Here is a 23,100-nt window from a genome sequence, read left to right on the forward strand (position 1 = left end):
TAATGTTGCTATTACTTTTCGACTATCAGTATTTGGTTGGTTAGTTTTTGGGCAAGAAAAAGTGCAAACTTCTAGTCATATGGTTTGCGAACTTTTTTGTTTCAACTTTGAAGACAGTTTTTAGCTTTTCTTGGAAATCAAGGTTTTTCATAGAAGAAGAACTTATAACTGATTCTTCGAAAGGAGATGCGAACATATCTTCATCTCAACCAAACGAAAAAGCCTGAAGGTATGTTTGTTGTAAAGATCTCACTCAAAGAAAAAATTGCAGAATAAGTTAATTCAGAAGAGGGAGCACAGGGCTAACTTATAAGTCTTCTGAACAGACTCCAGTGGCATCCTGATTCACACAGGCAATCAACAATTCATCATTGGGTTTTATCAGTCTTTATCACATAGAAGGAGTACCAGCGAAGGAAATGCTACTAACGATAAAGATAAACAATGATCTCAGCCACAATTGTGTACTGAAACAAACAATTAACAAATTGCTTGTAGTTTTTGATGGTTCAGCGAAGACCACCAGTGGAATTTCTTTGCCTCTTAGTTGAACACAAGTTTCAAGAAGACCTATTCGGCATCAGCATCCGTTCCTGTTTTGCAGACGAGTGCTTAAAAAAGTGCAACTAGACTCCGAAGATAAAGGATATCGTCAAATATTTCGACTATTATTGGAAGGAACAAAACTCAACAAAATTTAAAACATTCAAGAGAACAAGCGTAACGTACGGAATTGCATCATCAAAATTTTATTCAGTTCGTCCACTAAAAATTTTAGCGAAAAATATTGTTGACGAAAACACGGCTTGAAATTATGTCAGACATCTATGTTTAAGTTTTTTCACAAGAGCCATTTTAAATTGCAAAAACTTAATTGCAATAAAAACCGTGGCGTTCAACAATTGCAATAAAATTCAAGTTCTTGTCTAACCCCTTAATCGAATCGACCTCTGTGGGACGATGACCTATCGAAATACCGTATTGAAATGTACAACCGACTCAGTTCAATTGCAAGACTGGGAAAAAATCACATTATTCTAAGATATCTCTCAGTTCCACCAGAAAGCTAAGAAATTGTGTTTACACCAAAGTTGAGTACTTTCGTTAGATTTCGACAACTTGGTACCGCAAGGTTGTTAACAGCAAAAATCAGAATCAACCTTATCAGGAGCTTGTGTTAATCCCAGTCAGAACAGTGTGCAGTTCTTCTTGGGGCAAACTTGTTTGAAGTAGCATCTTAAGCTCTGAGTGGTCAGCGTTTCTTTTTACCAAACGAGCACGCCTGGACAGATTCACTTGCAGAAACACTCTCTTGGCTGCAAGACTTTTCACGATAACGGAAGATATTTGTTGCTAATCGCGAGCTTGTGTTCACCTCAGTTAGAACAGCGTGCAGTTGTTCTTGAGGCAAACTTGTTTGAAGTAGCATCTTGAGCTCAGAGCAATCAGTGTTTCCTATTACCAAACGTGTACGCCTGGACAGATTCACTTGCAGAAACACTTTCTTGACGGAAAGACTTTTCACAATAATGGGAGATATTTGTTGCCAAATACGTCGTAAAAATTCTGAACATCGGAAATTTTGTGTCACCGTAGGGGAATGGTGATGATTGCGCATCCAGAACAATCTCCGTCACCTGTTTTGCAAAACAGCCTTTGAAAGTACCTAAAACAAACGGGCTGCAGACAAATGTACAGTTTGGTACTGGCTACAGTAAAATGTAAATCACAGGTCCATAGTTGGGTCAATTGAGGAAGATCATTGAAAGTTGAAGTCCAAAAGAAACAAAAAAACAGGCAACATTGGAGTTAATTAAAGCGAAAAGTTGGTTGATCGAACTGATTCATCGAACATCCTCGAAAGCAAAACTGGTTCGAAGACAGTTACGTTAAAAAAATCTTTCAGAACAGCTGGCCAGGAAAAGTCTTGCAATCAAGTTTCAGCCAACACATTTCAATTGTGTTCATTAATACAGAAAAGAAGATGCAACATCAATTGGAACAATGGGCATTGTCATCGATCAGTTGGGATTAACTAATTCAATACGGAAAAACTGGGCAAAAAGTAGCGGCTGGTAATGCTCATGTAGGTAGGATTGGCGAGGCTCAAGGAAAAATTAAAATGTATAAAAAGTAGCAGCTGGTAATTCTCAAGTAGGTAGGATTGGCGAGGCTCCAGGAAAAACTAAAAAGTTAAACCCAAAACGTTTCAGATTTAAACGCACTGGAACAAGTCTTAGGTGCAATTGGAAAAACGGTTATTAGGAATTCTAAAAAAACGCAGAAACAAATTTTGCAGTTAACAGGACAACATCTTTGTTCTTTCTCCTTTGCACGACCCGGATTTTATGAAATGATCGCTTGAGTGAAAAATTTGTCTCATCTGTTGTATTCAAATAAATAAGTTTGGATTACTAAAGACCCTTCAGCTTGGAACACCAGAGGAAAATTGCAGAAGACCTGCATTGCACAGTTTGTATTTTTCAGCTTAAAAGCTATTCATGTGGAATTAAAGCCAAAAAAACTAAAAAAGATTATCCGGATGCCGTAAAACATTTTTCAGCGTGACGTGTTCTGCCTGAAACTCTTTGCAGCAACAACTCATAGAAATTCATTGAACTCGTGGAGAGATTGGGTTTTGTAGGTTGTCATGAGGCGTAGAGTTAAAAGAACTTCTGAGGGTCTTAACTTGTGGACAGCAAATAAACTGAAAGACATGTACAATTTGTTTGGACGTTTCTAGACAGCAGCAACTAATTTCTTGAAGAGACACTTTTTTGATGTGGGAAGAACAATGGCGTCTCTTGTAGATCTCAGGACCTTGGTCACTCAATTTGAGGTCATACCTAATTTTCATCGTTTGACATTCCTTCTTGTGATGTCAGTGACCTGTTAGCACTAAAGCCAGCTTATTTTCTCATTGGAAGCCCATATGCAGCTTTGCCTGTGCCATCTCGTTAGGACAGCAGAACACTAAGCAGGAAGCTGAAAAAATTTCAGCAGCCTCGTCAGACACTTATTGAAAAATTGGCCCGTGGACTAATTGAAAACCCTTCAGCAGCAAACAAACTGGCAGAACGTTGTTATAATAAAGGAAGATGTAGCACATGCAATGCTATGGCCACCAGTTCTAAGAAACCAAACAGTATTCTACTCACGACCAGTCAGCCGACTTTTAGCATTGAAAGGGGAGAAGCCCGAAAATCAGTTAACCAATTGAAAGACAGCAGAGGTTTGAAGCGACGACGATTAACAATTAACACAACCAAGAGCACAGCGAATTTTGACAGAAAAAGGCTACGACCGTAAAGTTTTGAACTGTTGTTTTAAAAAGTTTCAATCAACAATCAACTCATTTATCAGTAAGCAACATGTTCAACTTTTTTTTGCTCAAGTCTAGTCAATTGCCTTCATGATAACAACAACAATAGTCAAGATGACGACAGCGGCGAGAACAATGTTGACGGCACAATCATTTTTCATAATCCATTTTGAAAAACAAATTATTGAATTAACTTCTTGTGAACATATGATGTCCAGGGAATAACGCAACTTTATTCCTAGTTTCAGTTTGAACTTGTTCAAGGAGGCCGGAATCTGTTACAATAATCAACTCCTTAATCTTTGAATAGCTTAAACTTCACAATTTGAGTTCGACACTACTTCTTAAACAAATGCAACAAAACATTAGCACCTACCTAATTTGACCTAAGAAACCATAAGTTCATCTGATTTTATCATGACCACTGTTTTTTTGAGCTTGAATTCTTCTGAAGCCTAAAACATATATGTCCTTGAAGCCTTCGAAGCAGTTCCATTCACTAAGAAAAAATGTCGCACTTAATGGATGAATTTACTAGGACTGGAGTGATCATAAGTTATCAACATTTTGCCATCACTTTCAACTGCTGAAATCCAAAACCATGCAATCAAAATGTTCTATGAAATCAGTTAAAAGTTTTGTGCATCTGGTGCAAATCCGCCTCATGTTTCATTGATTTGACTGGTTTTGAAACAATTAGGGGAATGATACAATATAATTTTTATCTTAAGTATAATTAGTAGTTTGTTTCGTGGAATTTCAAATTCGCTTAATTATGTAGTTTTGCATAGATGTTCACATTTTTCCCTCCTGAATTCTGAAGTATATGAAATTGTTTTTCAAAATTTTAGTTTCCCCTGTAATTGAGTATGATAAGTTATAAAAATGATTAACCAGAAAGAGAAGACTGCAGCAATAACCAATTTAGTGAACGGAATTGTGCTGGATTGCTTTCCATTATTGGGTCAACGTAACGTCAGTCGAACATTGTACTCTAAAAATTGCCTGAATGGTGCACGTATTTTGGTGTTCCTGCACGCTACCTACTCGTTTAGTTGAAACTTGTTGAACTTATAGTAACTTTATCTGATAAGGTAGTCCTCTAGCACAGTGTAACAAATTTACCTTCGTATCTCAATCAAGGTAAAACTAACTGCACAATTTACTTTGCTTAATTTTCAGGAAATTAACCCTGAAAGAGCAGATTTTTAATAGGCAGATAATCAAAAAGTATGATCGATTTTATATGAGTATTTAAAAACATAAATAAAGCACGTAGTGCGTTAAACCTACAACATGAATGACATACAAAACTACGAAATTTGCTCAAAAATGTGTTTGCGAACAATTAGAACCACAAACCTAACTTATGTTGTTGCATAATTATCGATAAGAGCCCCAATAATCTGCAACTGTGTTTGCTCTTACGTTTAGCTGGAGCTTCGTTGACATTATCAAATATCGGTGGATCAAAAACATTTGGTACCTTTCCGAAGATAGAATTGAGCTGGTTTGTGATTTTGTCTGGCCTGGCATTGATTGGATCCCAGAAAGTGGATGACCACTGTTGGGGAGTGAAGTTTTCAGAGCTCGCTTGAAAATGTGAAATTGCCATCTCGATTGCTTGAGCCACCGACAATTCTGCACCACTCTCAACGTAACCTATCAAATTTTGTGATCATGGCTTCTATCACCGGGAGAGACAAATACGAAAGGTTTTAGTTTCATTGTCCCCTCTGATTATGGGTGGCATTTTGCGCGGTAGGGAACTAACGGGAGGGAATCTTACAAAATTAGGAATTGAGACGTTTTTGAGATATTCGCTCCCTTGGGAAAATTAGTAAAGGAACGAAAATGACAAAAATTACGCAATTATGAACGCAGTAACTTTATGCTTGAGGACCCTCATTTTCAAATATATAACTCAATTTTTTCTGCTTTTAATTTTCCTTTCTCAAGATTTTGTTTAAACTTTAATTTTGTACTGATCCTGTACTGTGTTTGTTGCACAAATATGTCTTGGCAACTGGATATTGATCGAAAATGATAATTTGTGCTTGTTATTACTTTTGAAACTATTTGGTTAAAAAAATAAGAGAAGTTTTGGACTTTGCTATTTTTTCAATCTTATTTCTGTCAAATTGCCGCATGGCCTCCGTAAACACAGGATTTATTTTTTTCTACGGAAAAACATTTATAAGAGTTGGTTTTTAAATCAAAGTTTCCGTGGCTGTGTTACTTCATAAAAATTTAAAAAATTTTTGTGATTTCTTTGAATTTGATCAATTTTAAGTTTTTTTGCATTTCTTGTCAAATTACAACTCAAATGATGGTTCCTATTGGCTTTGAAGGTGCGAGAAGTTGAGCATATATGCTGGCTTTAAAAAAGTTAATGGTTTCAACGGCTTCGCCACCGTTTTCTCCGCTTTTTGTTGTAGTCGTTTGACTTAATCTGGATAATGAAAAGTCCCAATAGCTACTATGTAAGTACAAGATAACCTGCCTAAACTTTGCAATTGATAGCTACCGGTTCAATTCTCTTTGACATTAATTTTTTGATAAAATTTAACTGAATTTTTAAAATTTTTCGTCGACTTGTTACCTAGTATTTTAAAGGACCAATCCTATATGCTCTTATTTTTCCCCAATGCTAGCTACTTTTTTAATCTTTTGCTTAACTTGACACTATATAAACTTTCGCCTGGTATTATCGGATGCCATTTGGATTTTTTAAGTGTTTGTAAGGTATAGATATTGAGTTTTGGTCTTAATTAACGTTTACTTTAATTGATTTCGTTTTTTTTATCTTGTCTTCTAGTCTCATCAGTGGCAAGTCTCATCGGTTCTTCGAGTTGGCATTATTTTATCCTTGTCTCACTAATGACCGGTCCAAATGGCTCCGACGGAGTTACATAGGAAGCTATCTAGTTTTTTAAGATCAAACCTGATTGTTGTTATGTATTTGCCAGCCTTTTCAATCTTGTTTTCCTGACTTATTACTGATTCGCATTGAGGAAAATTTTAGCTCAGTTTTTGTTTGTGTTGTTCAATTTAGGTTTCATTTGACGCCATTCTGATTTTGTTCTTTAAAAAAGTCCCCCCTGTTAGTTCCTTACTGTGCAGGTATCATTAGCTTCTCTTTAGTTGATTTAGTGGCTTGCATTTAAAACAATTTTTTCTCTATCAGGATGTCTCTTTTTGAAACACTTCCTTCTCTTCTTTTGGTAGGCAATTAAGTCAAAATGTGGATGAGTGGGGCCGGACGAGCCTTCTTCTTTTGACGTGTTAATATCAGACCGATGAACTGATTTCAGTAAAAAACTTGGTGAAGTTACTGTCCCATTTATAATTGCTATGAGTTGTTTAGAGACGTTTGATTCGATTGTTTTTAATAACTTGTAACTCAAGGGCAGTTTCTGCGCTATATTATTGCCCAAGCATTCTTTCTTGTTATTGGTTCAAAGTTTCCGTATGAAGAAGCAGGAAACGATTTTCATTTGTCTTCAACAAAGAGCGCTGTATTAAGTGCGGTTTTTGTTCATAGTAATTGTAAGATGCAGCGTGCAATTTAAAATTTTGCAAAAAGTAATTTGGACGTGCCGCGGCTTGGTATCGATGAGAACGGCCCACGTTTTGATGATTATAGTGATTCTAGAAGATAATATTTTGAGAGCAATTACATATATTATGTCTTTTGAAGAACTCCAAATATATCACTTTATTAACTCTGTATTGTTACACTGAGAACTTATTTGAAAAATTATAGAAAAATTCTTAACCTCCGTTTTTCAAAAAGTATTTTCTTAAAATTATTCCTGGACCGTTTTTTTCAGTGCTTTTTTTTATAAGCGACGACGTGATTTTGATAGGCTTTTAGTACTTCTGAAGTCGGTTAGCTTGGCTTTTCCTGAACGCATTGTCATTCGCGATAAAAAGTTTCAGACAAAAACGACACTCACCAACATCAACGGTGGATTTTATGATGAGATTGGAGGCTGTCTCTGAAGTGAGTTCCTTCATGTCGTCTGAGTTGAGGTAGCATGCCTCACTATCATCGCCAACTTGGTTCTCCAGTTCGGTAAACAGGTCACCTGAAACCAACACTTTATGCATTAGTCATTATGAGCTACCACTACCAAATAAAGGGAGCCATCTGGTCCGTTTTAATCCTTTTTTTTTTCAAAAGGTATCTTAAAACTTGTAATAAGAGTCTATCTTAACCCTATTTTTTCGAAACGTATCTTTACGTATCAAAGGGCCTTGAAGTGTAGGTTATGGCGACAAAGTACAATTATCGTAATGGGGTTACACTATTAAACAACAGATTATAGAAATTACACTCTATTAAAATATTATATTTACTAATATATCATACTTTATAATGCCTTTGTCTCAAACTTCCACAATTTAGTGCAAAATTAATTAAATATATATCTCGTAGCTATAACTCAGTATGCACATAGTTCAAATTTTTCTAATGTCACATTCCTTTTAACACAGTATTGCTACAAGTGCATATTCAAAAAATTAAAAAAAAAACATTTTTTTCATTCGCCAGTTACAGAGCCTGCAAAATTTTAAATGTGTTTCTCCATTTGTTTCGCTCCATGATCCAAATAATATCAAGTTGTTGCTTTCATTTTCCTATAATTAGGCTGTAAAATAAATTTTATCAGCTTTTCGATGCCAGCTCGCTGTAGGATTGGTTTTAGTACGCTGCAATATTCGAATAAAGGTTTGACATTTTTGAAGTTCTCCTGGCAGAAAGCACAAAGAGGATGCGGATTCAAGCCTTTACTCCATAAAAAGTTTTTTTAATCAGGAATGCAGTAAAAAATGAATGTGTAGAAAGTTTTTTTTCGAAACCCGACGTGGGTTGCTTCCACATCCTAATGTGTGTATCCCTCTATATCGTGTTTAGTGACGTTAAAAACTCTGCAGCTTTTCGAGACTCAATGCTGTCGAATAGTCTTGCGTCATTTAATTTCACTGGACATGCTGCGTAAATTTAGCGTTATGATGTATTTTTGGTCACATGCAATCGCCAACCTTTTTTTTGTTTTTGATCGAAAAATTTTCTCCCTCTAAATTTAACAACTTCAGTCAGCCTGTTTTAAGGTCATTGTTTAACTGATTTTTTGAAGTCACTCGTATGTTCGCTAAACCTCCTAAACATCTGATGTTTCAAATTAGCTGTTGCTGTCAACCAGGCGTTCTTCAAGTCCACTATTTCTGATGCCACAATTGCAGCTTTGATGTTTTGGAAATCTCAATTCCCCAATCCTTGTTTAACGTTCTAGAAACTGGGCTGCAAACTCAACTGTTTGTCCATTGCCCTACAATACGTTGTGTTGTAGCTTACTGAAAGCCTTCAGTATCTTTTGTGATAATTCATGATGTCGGGCTATATGCAGTACTTTGGGAATAACATCGGTAGACATTACAATTGTTTCTGCCCGCAGACTCATGTACATATCGATAAAAAAGTTTTAACTGTGAGAGCTGTTATATTGTTTCATTATCGTTCTGCTCAGATACTGCCTTCAGGTCTCCCTGCCAAACTGCAAACAATTTTGTTTGAGATGTAGTTCCAAGTATCTGATTATGGTTTCTGGTTTCCCCCGGTTGAATTTAACTCCTTCAAACTGCAGCCCGAAGTGGTTTTAAAGGTTCAATTCTAGATAACAAGTATAATAAGAAACTTATTAAGATAGAGCAACGTACAAAGTAACAAGAGCTGTCAGACGATAAGACTTCCTTCGATTTTTATTTACCAGGTCTTTGTCTTATGTTTTTGACGTCAAAATCAGTTCACAATCAGTCAATACTTGTCTAAAAAACCTTTAAAGTTTTGAGCCAAAAACTACTTTAACCGGTAAACATTTTGATCATGTTAACTTAAAATTGGGCTACACAAGTTTTATTGGAGCTTTTTTTATATCAGAACACATTCTTTTTTCATTTAGAACGATTCTGTAAGCATTTCAACTATTTGAATTTGATTGGTTAATATTCGTTTATTTGCTCCTTGACATCCTGCGGTTCGGAAGAAGATGTTGGGAAACCTGGTATAAAATTTACAAGAGACCGGACAAGTCAACCGGTCGACGTACGTATGACGGCGGAACATGCGACGCTACTCGAAACACAACGGAGATTTACGATCCGGGCTGTTGGTTAGTAATCACTAGTGTTGGTTTTCTCAACTACCCAAACCAAGCTACCAATCTTAATGTTTTGCTCGCAGACGCATGCCATTAAGCACGTCGATCCAGCTCCGGCACGTTATCTCTGATCCAGCGGGCCCAAATAGCACCAGCGCACAACTGCGAACAAGTGTAGCGTAGCGTTTACTTTGATCAAACTCATTATTAGCAATTAGAAAAGGAATACCAGTATAATATTCTCCCAACAAGAAGTAATTGGGCGTTAAAGCGTTCAAATTGCACGGATGAGCGCTTACGGGTTTTAGCGGACGCGAATTGGGAGCATGATCAACGAGTCAAGAAAAATGTGCAACACTTCAACAGTGCGGCTACGCGTAACACGAATATCGTACCACACGCTCATGACGCTCTGCACCAAACTCTCTCAAATACCACCCTGATGAGGTGCGCGCGGTGGATTGAACCTCCACTTTATGCACCTCATGGCAAGCTGAGTTGCAATGTTGGCAATGTTCCAGCGCGAGTGGTCTGAAAAGTGGAAAGGAATCCCTAACTTTTTCAAAGTACGGTGGACAGAAAAATAGAGCGGCAAAATGTAGTCAACAACGTTGTTGATGATGACAAGATACTGGTGAGCAAGTCTCTAGTTAGGTAGGTCAGACGAGATTGGTTGCAAAGTTACAGATTGGGTTTTTCTGCAAATCAGCCAGTGTGATCTGATGAAGTGCATCGACCATCTTAGTTTAAAGACTGTGTAGTGTTCCTGCATAATTGATCTTAGGTATCACTGATGGTAGTGATTTACATGATTGTGTTGTAGGAACAATTTTTACAAACGGTAGACGTGCATCTAAGATGATTAGATGCTTTACGCTAAAAACCAACTTCCATTAACCGTTTAAAGCGGCTAGAGAAACGGATTAGTCCATTCGGTCTAAAGAACACTGATCCTGGAGAGTCGGCTATTCCATTTAACTTTTTTTTCGCCAAAAAGATACTTGCTTTCGGATTCAATGGACTCTCCTCTACCAGGTACTAGAGATGACGCTCGACTTCATCATCCTCGACTTCTTAGGGTGAGTAATGCTGCCATCGAGGCTACAGTAATCGGAATTTTTCTGCAAAACTCGGAGATTGTATGATTCAAAGCGCTATCACTTTTGATATGAACGATCTTATCAAATGAGAAACACGAAGGAACGGGAGTCGTCTGTTTTTAACAGAGGTAGCCAGAGATACAATGTCTTCAACAGTGACAGCTTGGGGGACGCCAACTGTGATGTTATTGATGTTTTCTTTGATTGGTAAAAACGGAAAAGGTGACGTAGTCAAGAAATAAAAAAAAGTGTATCTTATGAGCCGGGCTGTTGGTTAGTAATCCCCAGAGTTGGCTTCCTCAACTACCCAAACCAAGCTACCACTCATAATGTTTTGCTCGCAGACACATGCTACTAAGCACGTCGATCCAGCTCCGGCACGTAATCTCTGATCTAGCGGAACCAAATAGCCTCAGCGCACAACAGCGCACGGGTGTAGCGTAGCGTTTACATTGATCAAACTCATTATTAGCAATTAGAAAAGGAATACCAGTATAATTTTCTCCCAACAAGAAGTAATTGGGCGTTAAAGCGTTCAAATTGCACGGATGAGCGCTTAAGGGTTTTAGCGGACGCGAATTGGGAGCATGGTCAACTAGTCAAGAACAATGTGCAACACTTCAACAGTGCGGCTACGCGTGCCACGAATAATGTACAACAAGCTCTTGACGCTCTGCACCAAACTCTCTCAAATACCACCCTGATGAGGTGCGTTGGGTGGATTGAACCTCCACTTTATACACTTCATGTCAAGCTCAGATTCAATATTGGCAATGTTCCAGCGCGATTGGTCTGAAAAGTGGAAAGGAATCCACAACTTTTTCAAAGCACGGTGGACAGAAAAATAGAGCGGCCAAAAGTTTTCAACAACGGTGTTGGTGATGACAAGATACTGGTGAGCAAGTCTCTAGTTAGGTAGGTCAGACGAGATTGGTTGCAAAGTTACAGCTTCAAATTTTTTGCAACTCAGGCAGTGTGCTTTGATGAAGTGCATCGACCATCTTAGTTTCAAGACTGTGTAGTTTTCCTGCATAATTGATCTTAGGTATCCCTGATGGTAGTGATTTAAATGATTGTGTTGTAGGAACACTTTTTATAAACGCTAGACGTGCATCTAAGATGATTAGATGTTTTACGCTAAAAACCAACTTCCATTAACCGTTTGATGCGGCTAGAGAAACGGATTAGTCCGTATGGACTAAGGAACAGTGATCATGGAGAGAGTCGGCTATTCCATTTAACAATTTTTTCGCCAAAAAGATTTTTGTTTTCGGATTCAAAGGACTCTCCTCTATCAAGTACTAGAGATGACGCTCGACTTCATCATCCTCGACTTCTTAGAGTGAGTAGTGCTGCCAGCGAGGCTACAGTAATCGGAATTTTTCTGCAAAACTCGGAGAACGTATGATTCAAAGCGCTAACACTTTTGACTTGAACAATCTTATCAAATGAGAAAAACGACGGAACTTGAGTTGTCTGTTTTTAACGGAGGTAGCAAGAGATACAATGTCTTCAACAGTGACAGCTTGGGGGACGCCAACTGTGATGTTATTGATGATTTCTTTGATTGGTACCAACGGAAAAGTTGACGTAGTTAAGAGAAAAAAAGTGTACCTTAAGATCCGGGCTTTTGGTTAGTAATCCTTAGGGTTGGCTTTCTCAACTACCCAAACCAAGCTACCAGTCTTAATGTTTTGCTCGCAGGCGCATGCCACTAGACACGTCGATCCGGGTTCGGCACCTAATCTCTGATCCAGCGGGACCAAATAACCTCAGCGCTCAACTGCGCACGGGTGTAGCGTAGCGTTTACATTGATCAAACTCATTATTAACATTTAGAAAAGGTATACCAGTATAATATTTTCCCAACAAACAGTATTTAGGTGTTAAAACGTTCAAATTGCACGGATGAGCGCTTAGGGGTTTTAGCGGACGCGAATTGGGAGCATGATCAACTAGTCAAAAACAATGTGCAACACTTCAACATTGCGGCTACCCGTGCCACGATTACTGTACAACACTCTCTTGACGCTCTGCAACAAACTCTTTCAAAATCCACCCTGATGAGGGGCGCTGGGTGGATGGAACATCCACTTTATACACCTCATGGCATGATTATATGCTATGTTGGCAATGTTCCAGCGCGATTAGTCTGAAAAGTGGAAAATAATCCCCAACTTTTTCAAAGCACGGTGGACAGAAAAATAGAGCGGCCAAAAGTTTTCAACAACGGTGTTGGTGATGACAAGATACTGGTGAGCAAGTCTCTAGTTAGGTAGGTCAGACGAGATTGGTTGCAAAGTTACAGCTTCAAATTTTTTGCAACTCCGGCAGTGTGCTTTGATGAAGTGCATCGACCATCTTAGTTTCAAGACTGTGTAGTTTTCCTGCATAATTGATCTTAGGTATCCCTGATGGTAGTGATTTAAATGATTGTGTTGTAGGAACATTTTTTATAAACGCTAGACGTGCATCTAAGATGATTAGATGTTTTACGCTAAAAACCAACTTCCATTAACCGTTTGATGCGGCTAGAGAAACGGATTAGTCCGTATGGACTAAGGAACAGTGATCATGGAGAGAGTCGGCTCTTCCATTTAAAAATTTTTTCGCCAAAAAGATTTTTGTTTTCGGATTCAAAGGACTCTCCTCTATCAAGTACTAGAGATGACGCTCGACTTCATCATCCTCGACTTCTTAGAGTAAGTAGTGCTGCCAGCGAGGCTACAGTAATCGGAATTTTTCTGCAAAACTCGGAGAACGTATGATTCAAAGCGCTAACACTTTTGACTTGAACAATCTTATCAAATGAGAAAAACGACGGAACTTGAGTTGTCTGTTTTTAACGGAGGTAGCAAGAGATACAATGTCTTCAACAGTGACAGCTTGGGGGACGCCAACTGTGATGTTATTGATGACTTCTTTGATTGGTACCAACGGAAAAGTTGACGTAGTTAAGAGAAAAAAAAGTGTACCTTAAGATCCGGGCTTTTGGTTAGTAATCCTTAGGGTTGGCTTTCTCAACTACCCAAACCAAGCTACCAGTCTTAATGTTTTGCTCGCAGGCGCATGCCACTAGACACGTCGATCCGGGTTCGGCACCTAATCTCTGATCCAGCGGGACCAAATAACCTCAGCGCTCAACTGCGCACGGGTGTAGCGTAGCGTTTACATTGATCAAACTCATTATTAGCATTTAGAAAAGGTATACCAGTATAATATTTTCCCAAAAAACAGTATTTAGGTGTTAAAACGTTCAAATTGCACGGATGAGCGCTTACGGGTTTTAGCGGACGCGAATTGGGAGCATGATCAACTAGTCAAGAACAATGTGCAACACTTCAACATTGCGGCTACGCGTGCCACGATTACTGTACAACACTCTCTTGACGCTCTGCAACAAACTCTCTCAAAATCCAACCCTGATGAGGGGCGCTGGGTGGATGGAACATCCACTTTATACACCTCATGGCATGATTATATGCTATGTTGGCAATGTTCCAGCGCGATTAGTCTGAAAAGTGGAAAATAATCCCCAACTTTTTCAAAGCACGGTGGACAGAAAAATAGAGCGGCCAAAAGTTTTCAACAACGGTGTTGGTGATGACAAGATACTGGTGAGCAAGTCTCTAGTTAGGTAGGTCAGAGGAGATTGGTTGCAAAGTTACAGCTTCAAATTTTTTGCAACTCCGGCAGTGTGCTTTGATGAAGTGCATCGACCATCTTAGTTTCAAGACTGTGTAGTTTTCCTGCATAATTGATCTTAGGTATCCCTGATGGTAGTGATTTAAATGATTGTGTTGTAGGAACACTTTTTATAAACGCTAGACGTGCATTTAAGAGGATTAGATGTTTTACGCTAAAAACCAACTTCCATTAACCGTTTGATGCGGCTAGAGAAACGGATTAGTCCGTATGGACTAAGGAACAGTGATCATGGAGAGAGTCGGCTCTTCCATTTAAAAATTTTTTCGCCAAAAAGATTTTTGTTTTCGGATTCAAAGGACTCTCCTCTATCAAGTACTAGAGATGACGCTCGACTTCATCATTCTCGACTTCTTAGAGTGAGTAGTGCTGCCAGCGAGGCTACAGTAATCGGAATTTTTCTGCAAAACTCGGAGAACGTATGATTCAAAGCGCTAACACTTTTGACTTGAACAATCTTATCAAATGAGAAAAACGACGGAACTTGAGTTGTCTGTTTTTAACGGAGGTAGCAAGAGATACAATGTCTTCAACAGTGACAGCTTGGGGGACGCCAACTGTGATGTTATTGATGACTTCTTTGATTGGTACCAACGGAAAAGTTGACGTAGTTAAGAGAAAAAAAAGTGTACCTTAAGATCCGGGCTTTTGGTTAGTAATCCTTAGGGTTGGCTTTCTCAACTACCCAAACCAAGCTACCAGTCTTAATGTTTTGCTCGCAGGCGCATGCCACTAGACACGTCGATCCGGGTTCGGCACCTAATCTCTGATCCAGCGGGACCAAATAACCTCAGCGCTCAACTGCGCACGGGTGTAGCGTAGCGTTTACATTGATCAAACTCATTATTAGCATTTAGAAAAGGTATACCAGTATAATATTTTCCCAAAAAACAGTATTTAGGTGTTAAAACGTTCAAATTGCACGGATGAGCGCTTACGGGTTTTAGCGGACGCGAATTGGGAGCATGATCAACTAGTCAAGAACAATGTGCAACACTTCAACATTGCGGCTACGCGTGCCACGATTACTGTACAACACTCTCTTGACGCTCTGCAACAAACTCTCTCAAAATCCACCCTGATGAGGGGCGCTGGGTGGATGGAACATCCACTTTATACACCTCATGGCATGATTATATGCTACGTTGGCAATGTTCCAGCGCGATTAGTCTGAAAAGTGGAAAGTAATCCCCAACTTTTTCAAATTAATGTGGAAAGAAAAATAGAGCGGCCAAAAGTAGTCAACAACGGTGTTGGTGATGACAAGATACTGGTGAGAAAGTTGCTAGTTAGGTAGATCAGACGAGATTGGTTGCAAAGTTACTGCTTGGAGTTTTTTTTTTGCAATTCAGGCAGTGTGCTTTGATGAAGTGCATCGACCATCTTAGCTTCAAGACTGTGTAGTGTTCCTGCATAATTGATCTTAGGTATCCCTGTTGGTAGTGATTTACATGATTGTGTTGTAGGAACACTTTTTATACACGATAGACGTGCATCTATGATTATCAGATGCTTTACGCTAGAAACCAACTTCCATTGACCATTTGATGCGGCTAGAGAAACGGATTAGTCTGTTTGGACTAAGGATTACTGATAGTGGAGAGTGTCGGCTTTTCCATTTAACACTTTTTTCGCCAAAAAAATACTTTTTTTGGATTCAAAGGACTCTCCTTTACCAGGTACTAGAGATGACGCTCGACTTCGTCAATCGCGACTTCCTAGGGTGAGTAATGCTGCCATCGAGGCTACAGTAATCGGAGTTTTTCTGCAAAAATCGAAGAACGTATGATTGAAAGAGCTAACACTTTTGATATGAACGATCTTATCAAATGAGAAACACGAAGGAACGGGAGTCGTCTGTTTTTAACAGAGGTAGCCAGAGATACAATGTCTTCAACAGTGACAGCTTGGGGGACGCCCATTTTGATGTTATTGATGACTTCTTTGATTGGTACAAACGAAAAAGGTGACGTAGTTAAGAAATAAAAAAGTGTACCTTATGATCCGGGCTTTTGGTTAGTAATGCTTAGGGTTGGCTTCCTCAACTACCCAAACCAAGCTACCACTCATAATGTTTTGCTCGCAGACACATGCTACTAAGCTCTTCGATCCAGCTCCGGCACGTAATCTCTGATCCAGCGGGACCAAATAGCCTCATCGCACAACTGCGCACGGGTGTTGCGTAGCATTTACATTGATCAAACTCATTATTAGCAATTAGATAAAGTATACTAGCATAATATTCTCCCAACAAGAAGTAATTAGGCGTTAAAGCGTTCAATTTGCACGGATGAGTGCTTACGGGTTTGAGCGGACGCGAAATGGGAGCATGGTCTACGAGTCAAGAACAATGTGCAACACTTCAACAGTGCGGCTACGCGTGCCACTATTAATGTACAACAAGTTCTTGACGCTCTGCACCAAACTCTCTCAAATTTCACCCTGATGAGGTGCACTGGGTGGATTGAACCTCCAATTTACACACCTCATGGCAAGCTCAGATGCAATGTTGGCAATTTTCCACCGCGAGTAGTCTGAAAAGTGGAGAGGACTCCTCAACTGTTTTAAAGTACGGTTGATAGAAGAACAGAGCCCCCAAAAGTAGTCAACAACGGTGTTGGTGATGGCAAGATACTGGTCATTAAGTCTCTAGTTGAGATTGGTTGCAAAGATACAGCTTGGAATTTTCTGCAACTCAGGCAGTGTGCTTTGATGAAGTGCAGCGACCATCTATGTTTCAATACTGTTTAGTGTTCCTTCACAATTGATCTTAGGTATTCTTGTTGGTAGTGATTGATTTGATTGTATTATAGGAACAATTTTTACAAACGGTAGACGTGCATCTAAGATGATTAGACGCTTTACGCTATAAACCAAATTCCATTAACCGTTTGTTGCGGCTAGAGAAACTGATTAGTCCGTTTGGACTAAGGAACACTGATCATGGAGAGATTCGGCTATTCCATTTAACATCTTTTTCGTCAAAAAGATTTTTGTTTTCGGATTCAAAGGACTCTCCTCTATCAAGTACTAGAGATGAACCTCGACTTCGTCGATCTCGACTCTTTAGGGTAAGTAATGCTACCATCGAGGGTACAGTTATCGGATTTTTTCTATAAAACTCGGAGAACGTATGATTGAAGGCGCTAACACTTTTGATAAGAACCAATCTTATCAAATGAGAAAAACGACGGAACGGGAGTTGTCTGTTTTTAACAGAGCTGGCCAAAGATACAATGTCTTCAACAGTGACTGCTTGGGTGACCCCAACTATGATGTTATTCATGACTTCTTTGATTGGTACAAACGGAAAAGGTGATGTAGTTAAGAAATAAAAAAGTGTATCTTTGACCCAATTGCCTAGTTGTAAACCTCCAGTGTAAGCTGGATTATATTTAGTTACGACATGGATCCATTGATCAACGCTGGCGTATTTCAACCATCCTTAAACTCAGTTTGCAGCAAAAATTAGGTTTTTTTCATTCGAGTTAGTCCACTGAACAACGGTTTTTCTGTCAGTTACAAATGGATACTTGATCAACAGTTACAGTAAAGGGTCGAATAATTTCTTTCTCAGCCGTGTGGTAAATAGCGCCGCTGGCTATTCCATTTTGGGACAGTAATCACTTCCATTGCCGCCACGCGTGCTTTCCTCAATACAAACGAAAGCTCTACTTTTTTTCTTGCCTCTAAGAGTTGTGGATCGAGCGTGCAAAAATGTGACGTAAAAAAAACTATCCTGAGAATATCAACGTGTGCAGTAAAATAGCGTTGACGGATTTTGATATTTTCAATTTTCAGTAGGTCCGCACTCATTGTCCCGTCAAAGCTCATCATCTCAATGTTGTCCTGCGACACGCCAGATTTCTTTCATGATAATTGAGTAAACGGTGCGACAGAACCACTGTGGCCAAAAACCCTCGAGAAAAGACATTGGACTCAGCTCTGCGTGAGTGATTTAGTAAGAGAGAAGTTGTTAACCCTACTCACAACTCTGGTTTCGTTAGTGTGGTCTCACATTAGCCCGAGCGCGTGCGATGAATCCAGATCGCATGAAACAATAACCGGCGGCTCAGAAGATTGAGGGGAACCATCATTTCGATCAGTCAGATTTGGCTCCTTGCCTCTAGACGTAGTGAGCTTAAACCAACTGAAATGGAAAAGATGTACCAGTTCATTTGACTTTTGATGGTTTTCTCAAGAGACTCTGCTGACTCAAAGGAATCGTCTATGTAAATTTTTTTCAAAGACAGACTTTGCAGTTTTGATGTAATATTTCTCATAGTCCCTCACAGTGTAGTGCACTGAAGTGCATAGTTGGCGCAGGTGGTCCAGTTGTTTGCGGCAGAGAAATGGCGCGGACATTGGATCACTACAATTTTAGTTGTGGGGTCTTCCCGCCCGAATAAATAAAGTGATGGTTGATCCGATAGTCATACGCCTACCTTTAAAAACATTTCCTCAATATCGGCCAAGATGTGATCTGTGCGTTTTCGGAAGCGTAGTAGTGCATATATCAGATTTTGGAAAAGATAAGGGCCATTGAGCAAGGGTTTGATCAACAAGGCATTTTGAAATTTTGCAGCCCCATTGTGCACCCTAGGCATCTTCCCCGGTTTTTCTTTGGCTTTACAAACAGATGGTGTGAAATAGCTACCCCTCTTTTTTGGACCGGTTCTCAACCTTGTGAGCTTCCGGAACCTCGATTACTTACTTTTTGTTCGGATCTTCATTTATGGTTCTACTATGCTTTTCCTGATTTCTATATCTTTGGCAAATGATTTTTCAAGAGACTTAATTTGCTCAAGAACGGGAATTAATTGTTGTGGTGCTTGTTGTTCTCAGCCGTCCAGAACGTTCCGAATTCGCATAGGCGGCCACAGTTTACGGATGTATACTCATAAATTTCGAGAGCCCTTGCTGCAAATTTTGGCTTAAGTTGCTTGTCTACTCCAAAAGCCCTCATTTAGTACCAAGGTTGTTCGTGGCTTTGCACATCATTATCTTGTTCATTATTCATTTTAAACATTTTGACGTTAAACCGCAATTCGATGTAATGGACAGACGAAGACCCAACTTATGGGTGAGCGTACGGTAACGGGTGAATGCTTCTCATCTGCTGAGAAATTTTCAAACGGGTGGGATAGCATGGCAGACATCTTAATTATCGAGTATCATCTCAATGTCTTTGTAGGAGTAATTTACATTACCAACAAAAGCTGAGTGGGGATATGTCTCCTGCAGGGCTTGTACGAGTTTTATTACTGAGCCGACATTCATAATTCCTTAACGAAAGGTTTGATAGTAAACGGTTCGAAGTTGCAACGTTAGCTTGGTTTCATGGTCAGTTTGACAACACTAGTGTCAAGGACTTCTTCCGTATTTACACCCTCGACAATAAGTTTTAGTGGAATACCATGCAAACCGAGTCTGTCTGCGAGATTACTTGCCACCAAAGAATTACTGCATGCGTTGTCATGCAAAACTAATGCATTCGTATCTAAACCTGAAGAACTGATCAGCTGAAATTCGGCCAAATGAAGAAGTCCCTTAAACTCAGCAACAGATGACAAGGTCATGCTCTTGTTAGAGGACTGTTGAGTAGTAGTTGCTTTGCTTTGAGCTGTGTTACCAGACTGCTGATTAAAGTTTGAATTTGTTGAGGTTTTGTACGGAAAGACCCTATCTCTTCGATGAAAATGCGTGTTTAACTAGCTTTTGCACCCTTCTGAACGGCATTTTTTTGGCTGAGGACAGAGGATGAATGTGTAGTTGTCCCGTATGCACAAAAAGCAATTTTTTATCCGCCACCAACTTGCACGCTGGGTTGGAGTCTTCTCGTTGAGATCTCAACACCCCCATAAACGATGGTTACCCTTGCATACAACGCAGCGAGCATAAGGGGTTAGGCCAACTGTTGACACTTGCTTCTTCGTTTCCTTTTGTTGTGAGTTTTTGTTGTCAACAGTTTGAAGGCTGTTTTGATGTTGGTTACCAAACCGCTGTTATCTTCAGGTTTTGCCTCTATTGTGCTTCGTTTTATAAGATCGTGATCCTCAGTTTTTCTTTCAGCCATCGGTTGAAGTCAAGGATTGTTCGTTTAACCCAGTGTTTTCTAACCGCTAAGGCTGACCAATGATCTTTCATGTCTGATGGTAACTTCTGTACCACTTGATTAATTAGTTAAGCATTTTTCAACTCAAAGTCGAATGAGAGTGGTCTGAGAATCCCAACAAGGCTGGTATTGCTGCAGAATGGTTAAAGATGTTATCACTATTGTGCAATTTCAGAGGCGGACAGTTGCTCAGTTTATCCATGCGAGCACATAGGTGTGCCCCTGGTTGGTCAAATACACGTTCTGCAGTTTTTAGTGCGTCCTTGTACAATAAACCACGGGAAGGGTTACAAGCTGATGGCGAGGGTGATGGCACTCTTCATCGGAGCGACTCTCAACCTTGTGAGCGTCTGGAACCTCGATTACTTTCCCTTTAGGTAAGATCCTTATTTAAGGGTCTCTAGACTTTCCCTCAGGTCTTCATCCCCGGCAAATTGTGTTTCAAGATATTTAAGTTGCAAAAGGGTGGAGAAGCAATTTTTGTGGTTTTGTGTCCACTGCCGCCCAAAATATTTCGACGTCGTATCTCAGACCTAAGTGTACGACGGCATTCTCAATGTTTTCTTGAGCCCTTGCATTTGAGTTCAGTCGCGGGTCTAATTGCTTGTTTGCTCCCACCATTTTCATATGGTACCACAATTTATATGGCATGCCAGTTCTTTATCTTGTTCATTATTCACTTTAAGGCACGTTATAGATTGCCGTGATACTGAGCAAGTTTCCATTCTGGCAGGGGATCAATTGTCTTGCTTGTAATTGCGTCTTTCATTTTTCTAATCAATGACGCATTGTCTGGTGTCGGAGGTCAGGTGCAGACACCCGCGGACCATTCCACCTCAACGGAGTAAGCCCAACATAACAATAAGATGGCAGAAAAGATGGAGTGGTTAGACGAGGTACGACATTGCTAGCAATTTTTCCTGTTGTATGTTGGAGGGCGACTGCACATCAATTAAAGGAGGTTATTTTCGATAAAATTGTGCTGGCCCATTAGTTATTAATGGTGCAGAATGTGTCGATTTATTTGGGGGCACACTGTTTACAGTGGAAAACGCCAAAGTCTCTTAATTCGTTCAAATTATTGGCCAACGGGGATATTGGGCTTATTCGGGGCAAGGGGAGCAACCGAGTATGCTAATTTGTATATTTGATTAGTATGAAGACTGCAATGATTTAACGCGGTGTTATTGGGCAGCAACTGGGCCGTTATGGTTTTGCCGTTTTGAAAACTTTTATGGGAAGGGGACTGATTAATCAAAGGGGATCCAATTGATTAATTGGAAGGAGTGAGGTTAGGTGAGAAGGATTCATTTGGGGAGGAGCAATAGGAATTACGGGTTCCACTTTGTCCTGTTGAATGCTCGAACTTGGAGGGGTGCTGGGACGGAAGGGAAAATTTCTTGCGGGTGCTGAAACATTGGTTTTCGGAAAAAAGTGTAGAGTGGCGTCTGGTTTTCGTGAAACAAAATTTTTCTGTCGTGTTTATTTACGTTGTGCCAAAATGTTTTTAGGCAAACATGATGTTTCATGTCTCCTGGTCTCAGAATTTCGAAGTTGTGCTTGTAAAGGCGATGAAAAACAAGTTTTTGGTTAACTTCAGATGCAAATGACTATGGTAAAAAGGACTGTTGAGTTGTTGATAAAACAGCCGTGAGGCATGTACAGATTGCATGTGATTTTATTTACAGGTTGCATGTTCGTTACATTTCAAAGCGCTAATCCTGTTGGCTTGTTTGATTCATTAGGTCCATTAATGCGCCTGGTACAAGGGGTGTTTCCTGGGAGAGCCAAAAAAACTCTCAGTTGGGCCATAGCAAAGTTTGAGCTGTATGGTCCTTTTGCTTGGGGTGTAATTGCCTCAACAATTTATGGAATAGAGTGCGTTGAAGTCTCAGTGTATCGATCTTCCATTGTTTTGCCATCGTTTCGGCCAGGATATTCTGGAGGATCACTAGTCACTTGGGTTCACCAATTTTCTCCTTCTTGTTAAAACTCAAAGCAAGTGAAGTGTTGACCCTGTCCTGGACAGCTTTTTCACTTTTTACTTTGGAAGATTAATACTAATACTCTTCTCCATAAAGTTAAGCTTTCTGATTTGAATTACGTTATAGCTAATGATAATTTTATCAGAGTTTACGAAAGGTTCAATTCTCGAGTTATAGATAACAAGTATAATAAGCAACCTATTAGGCTAAAGCAACGTAAAAAGTAACAGGAACTCTTGGACGGCAATATTTTTTGATGTTCAACAGGGTTTTGTCTGATGTTATTGACATACAAATCAATTCATAATCAGTCAACAATCCCAAAGAAAATCTAAAAATATTCAGCCAAAAACCACTTTAATTGGTACACCTTGTTGTAACAATTACTTGACATTAGGTGAAACGAATTTTTTCGGAGCTTTTTATGTATATTAGAACGTATTTCATTAATTTAGAACGATTTATGTAAGCTTCTAAAGAACTCGAAACTAATTGCTTAAATTTCAGTTCTTTACTCCGTAGAATTAGCGGGGGGTGTTGAACTGGCTCACAATTAATGATTTAATCTATTTGGTCTGATTTATGCTTGGATTTACAGGAAACTTTTAAACAAACATACAAACAATTTAGAAATGAGTGGTACAGTCCTTCAAATTTTCACCTTCTAAAAAATTTTAATCGAAAAATCTCAGAACACTTCGGATACTTA

The 23,100-nt window shown here is 39.4% G+C and overlaps 1 protein-coding gene across 1 annotated transcript in view; it reads right to left on the minus strand.

Moving 5' to 3' along the window:
• Nucleotides 1–1,445: 1,445 nt before the first annotated feature.
• LOC142349051 (uncharacterized) overlaps nucleotides 1,446–23,100 on the minus strand; it is a 46,496-nt gene continuing 24,841 nt past the window's right edge. The window contains exons 6-8 of the mRNA XM_075400464.1: nucleotides 15,975–16,056; nucleotides 7,282–7,413; nucleotides 1,446–1,666 (exon numbers count right to left, since the gene is read on the minus strand). Coding sequence (XP_075256579.1) covers nucleotides 1,446–1,666; nucleotides 7,282–7,413; nucleotides 15,975–16,056 — 435 coding nt within the window. The remainder of the gene's footprint in view (nucleotides 1,667–7,281; nucleotides 7,414–15,974; nucleotides 16,057–23,100) is intronic.

This window comes from Convolutriloba macropyga, chromosome 11, assembly GCF_964194025.1.
Source record: "Convolutriloba macropyga chromosome 11, txConMacr16.3, whole genome shotgun sequence".
Classification (NCBI taxonomy): domain Eukaryota; kingdom Metazoa; phylum Xenacoelomorpha; order Acoela; family Convolutidae; genus Convolutriloba; species Convolutriloba macropyga.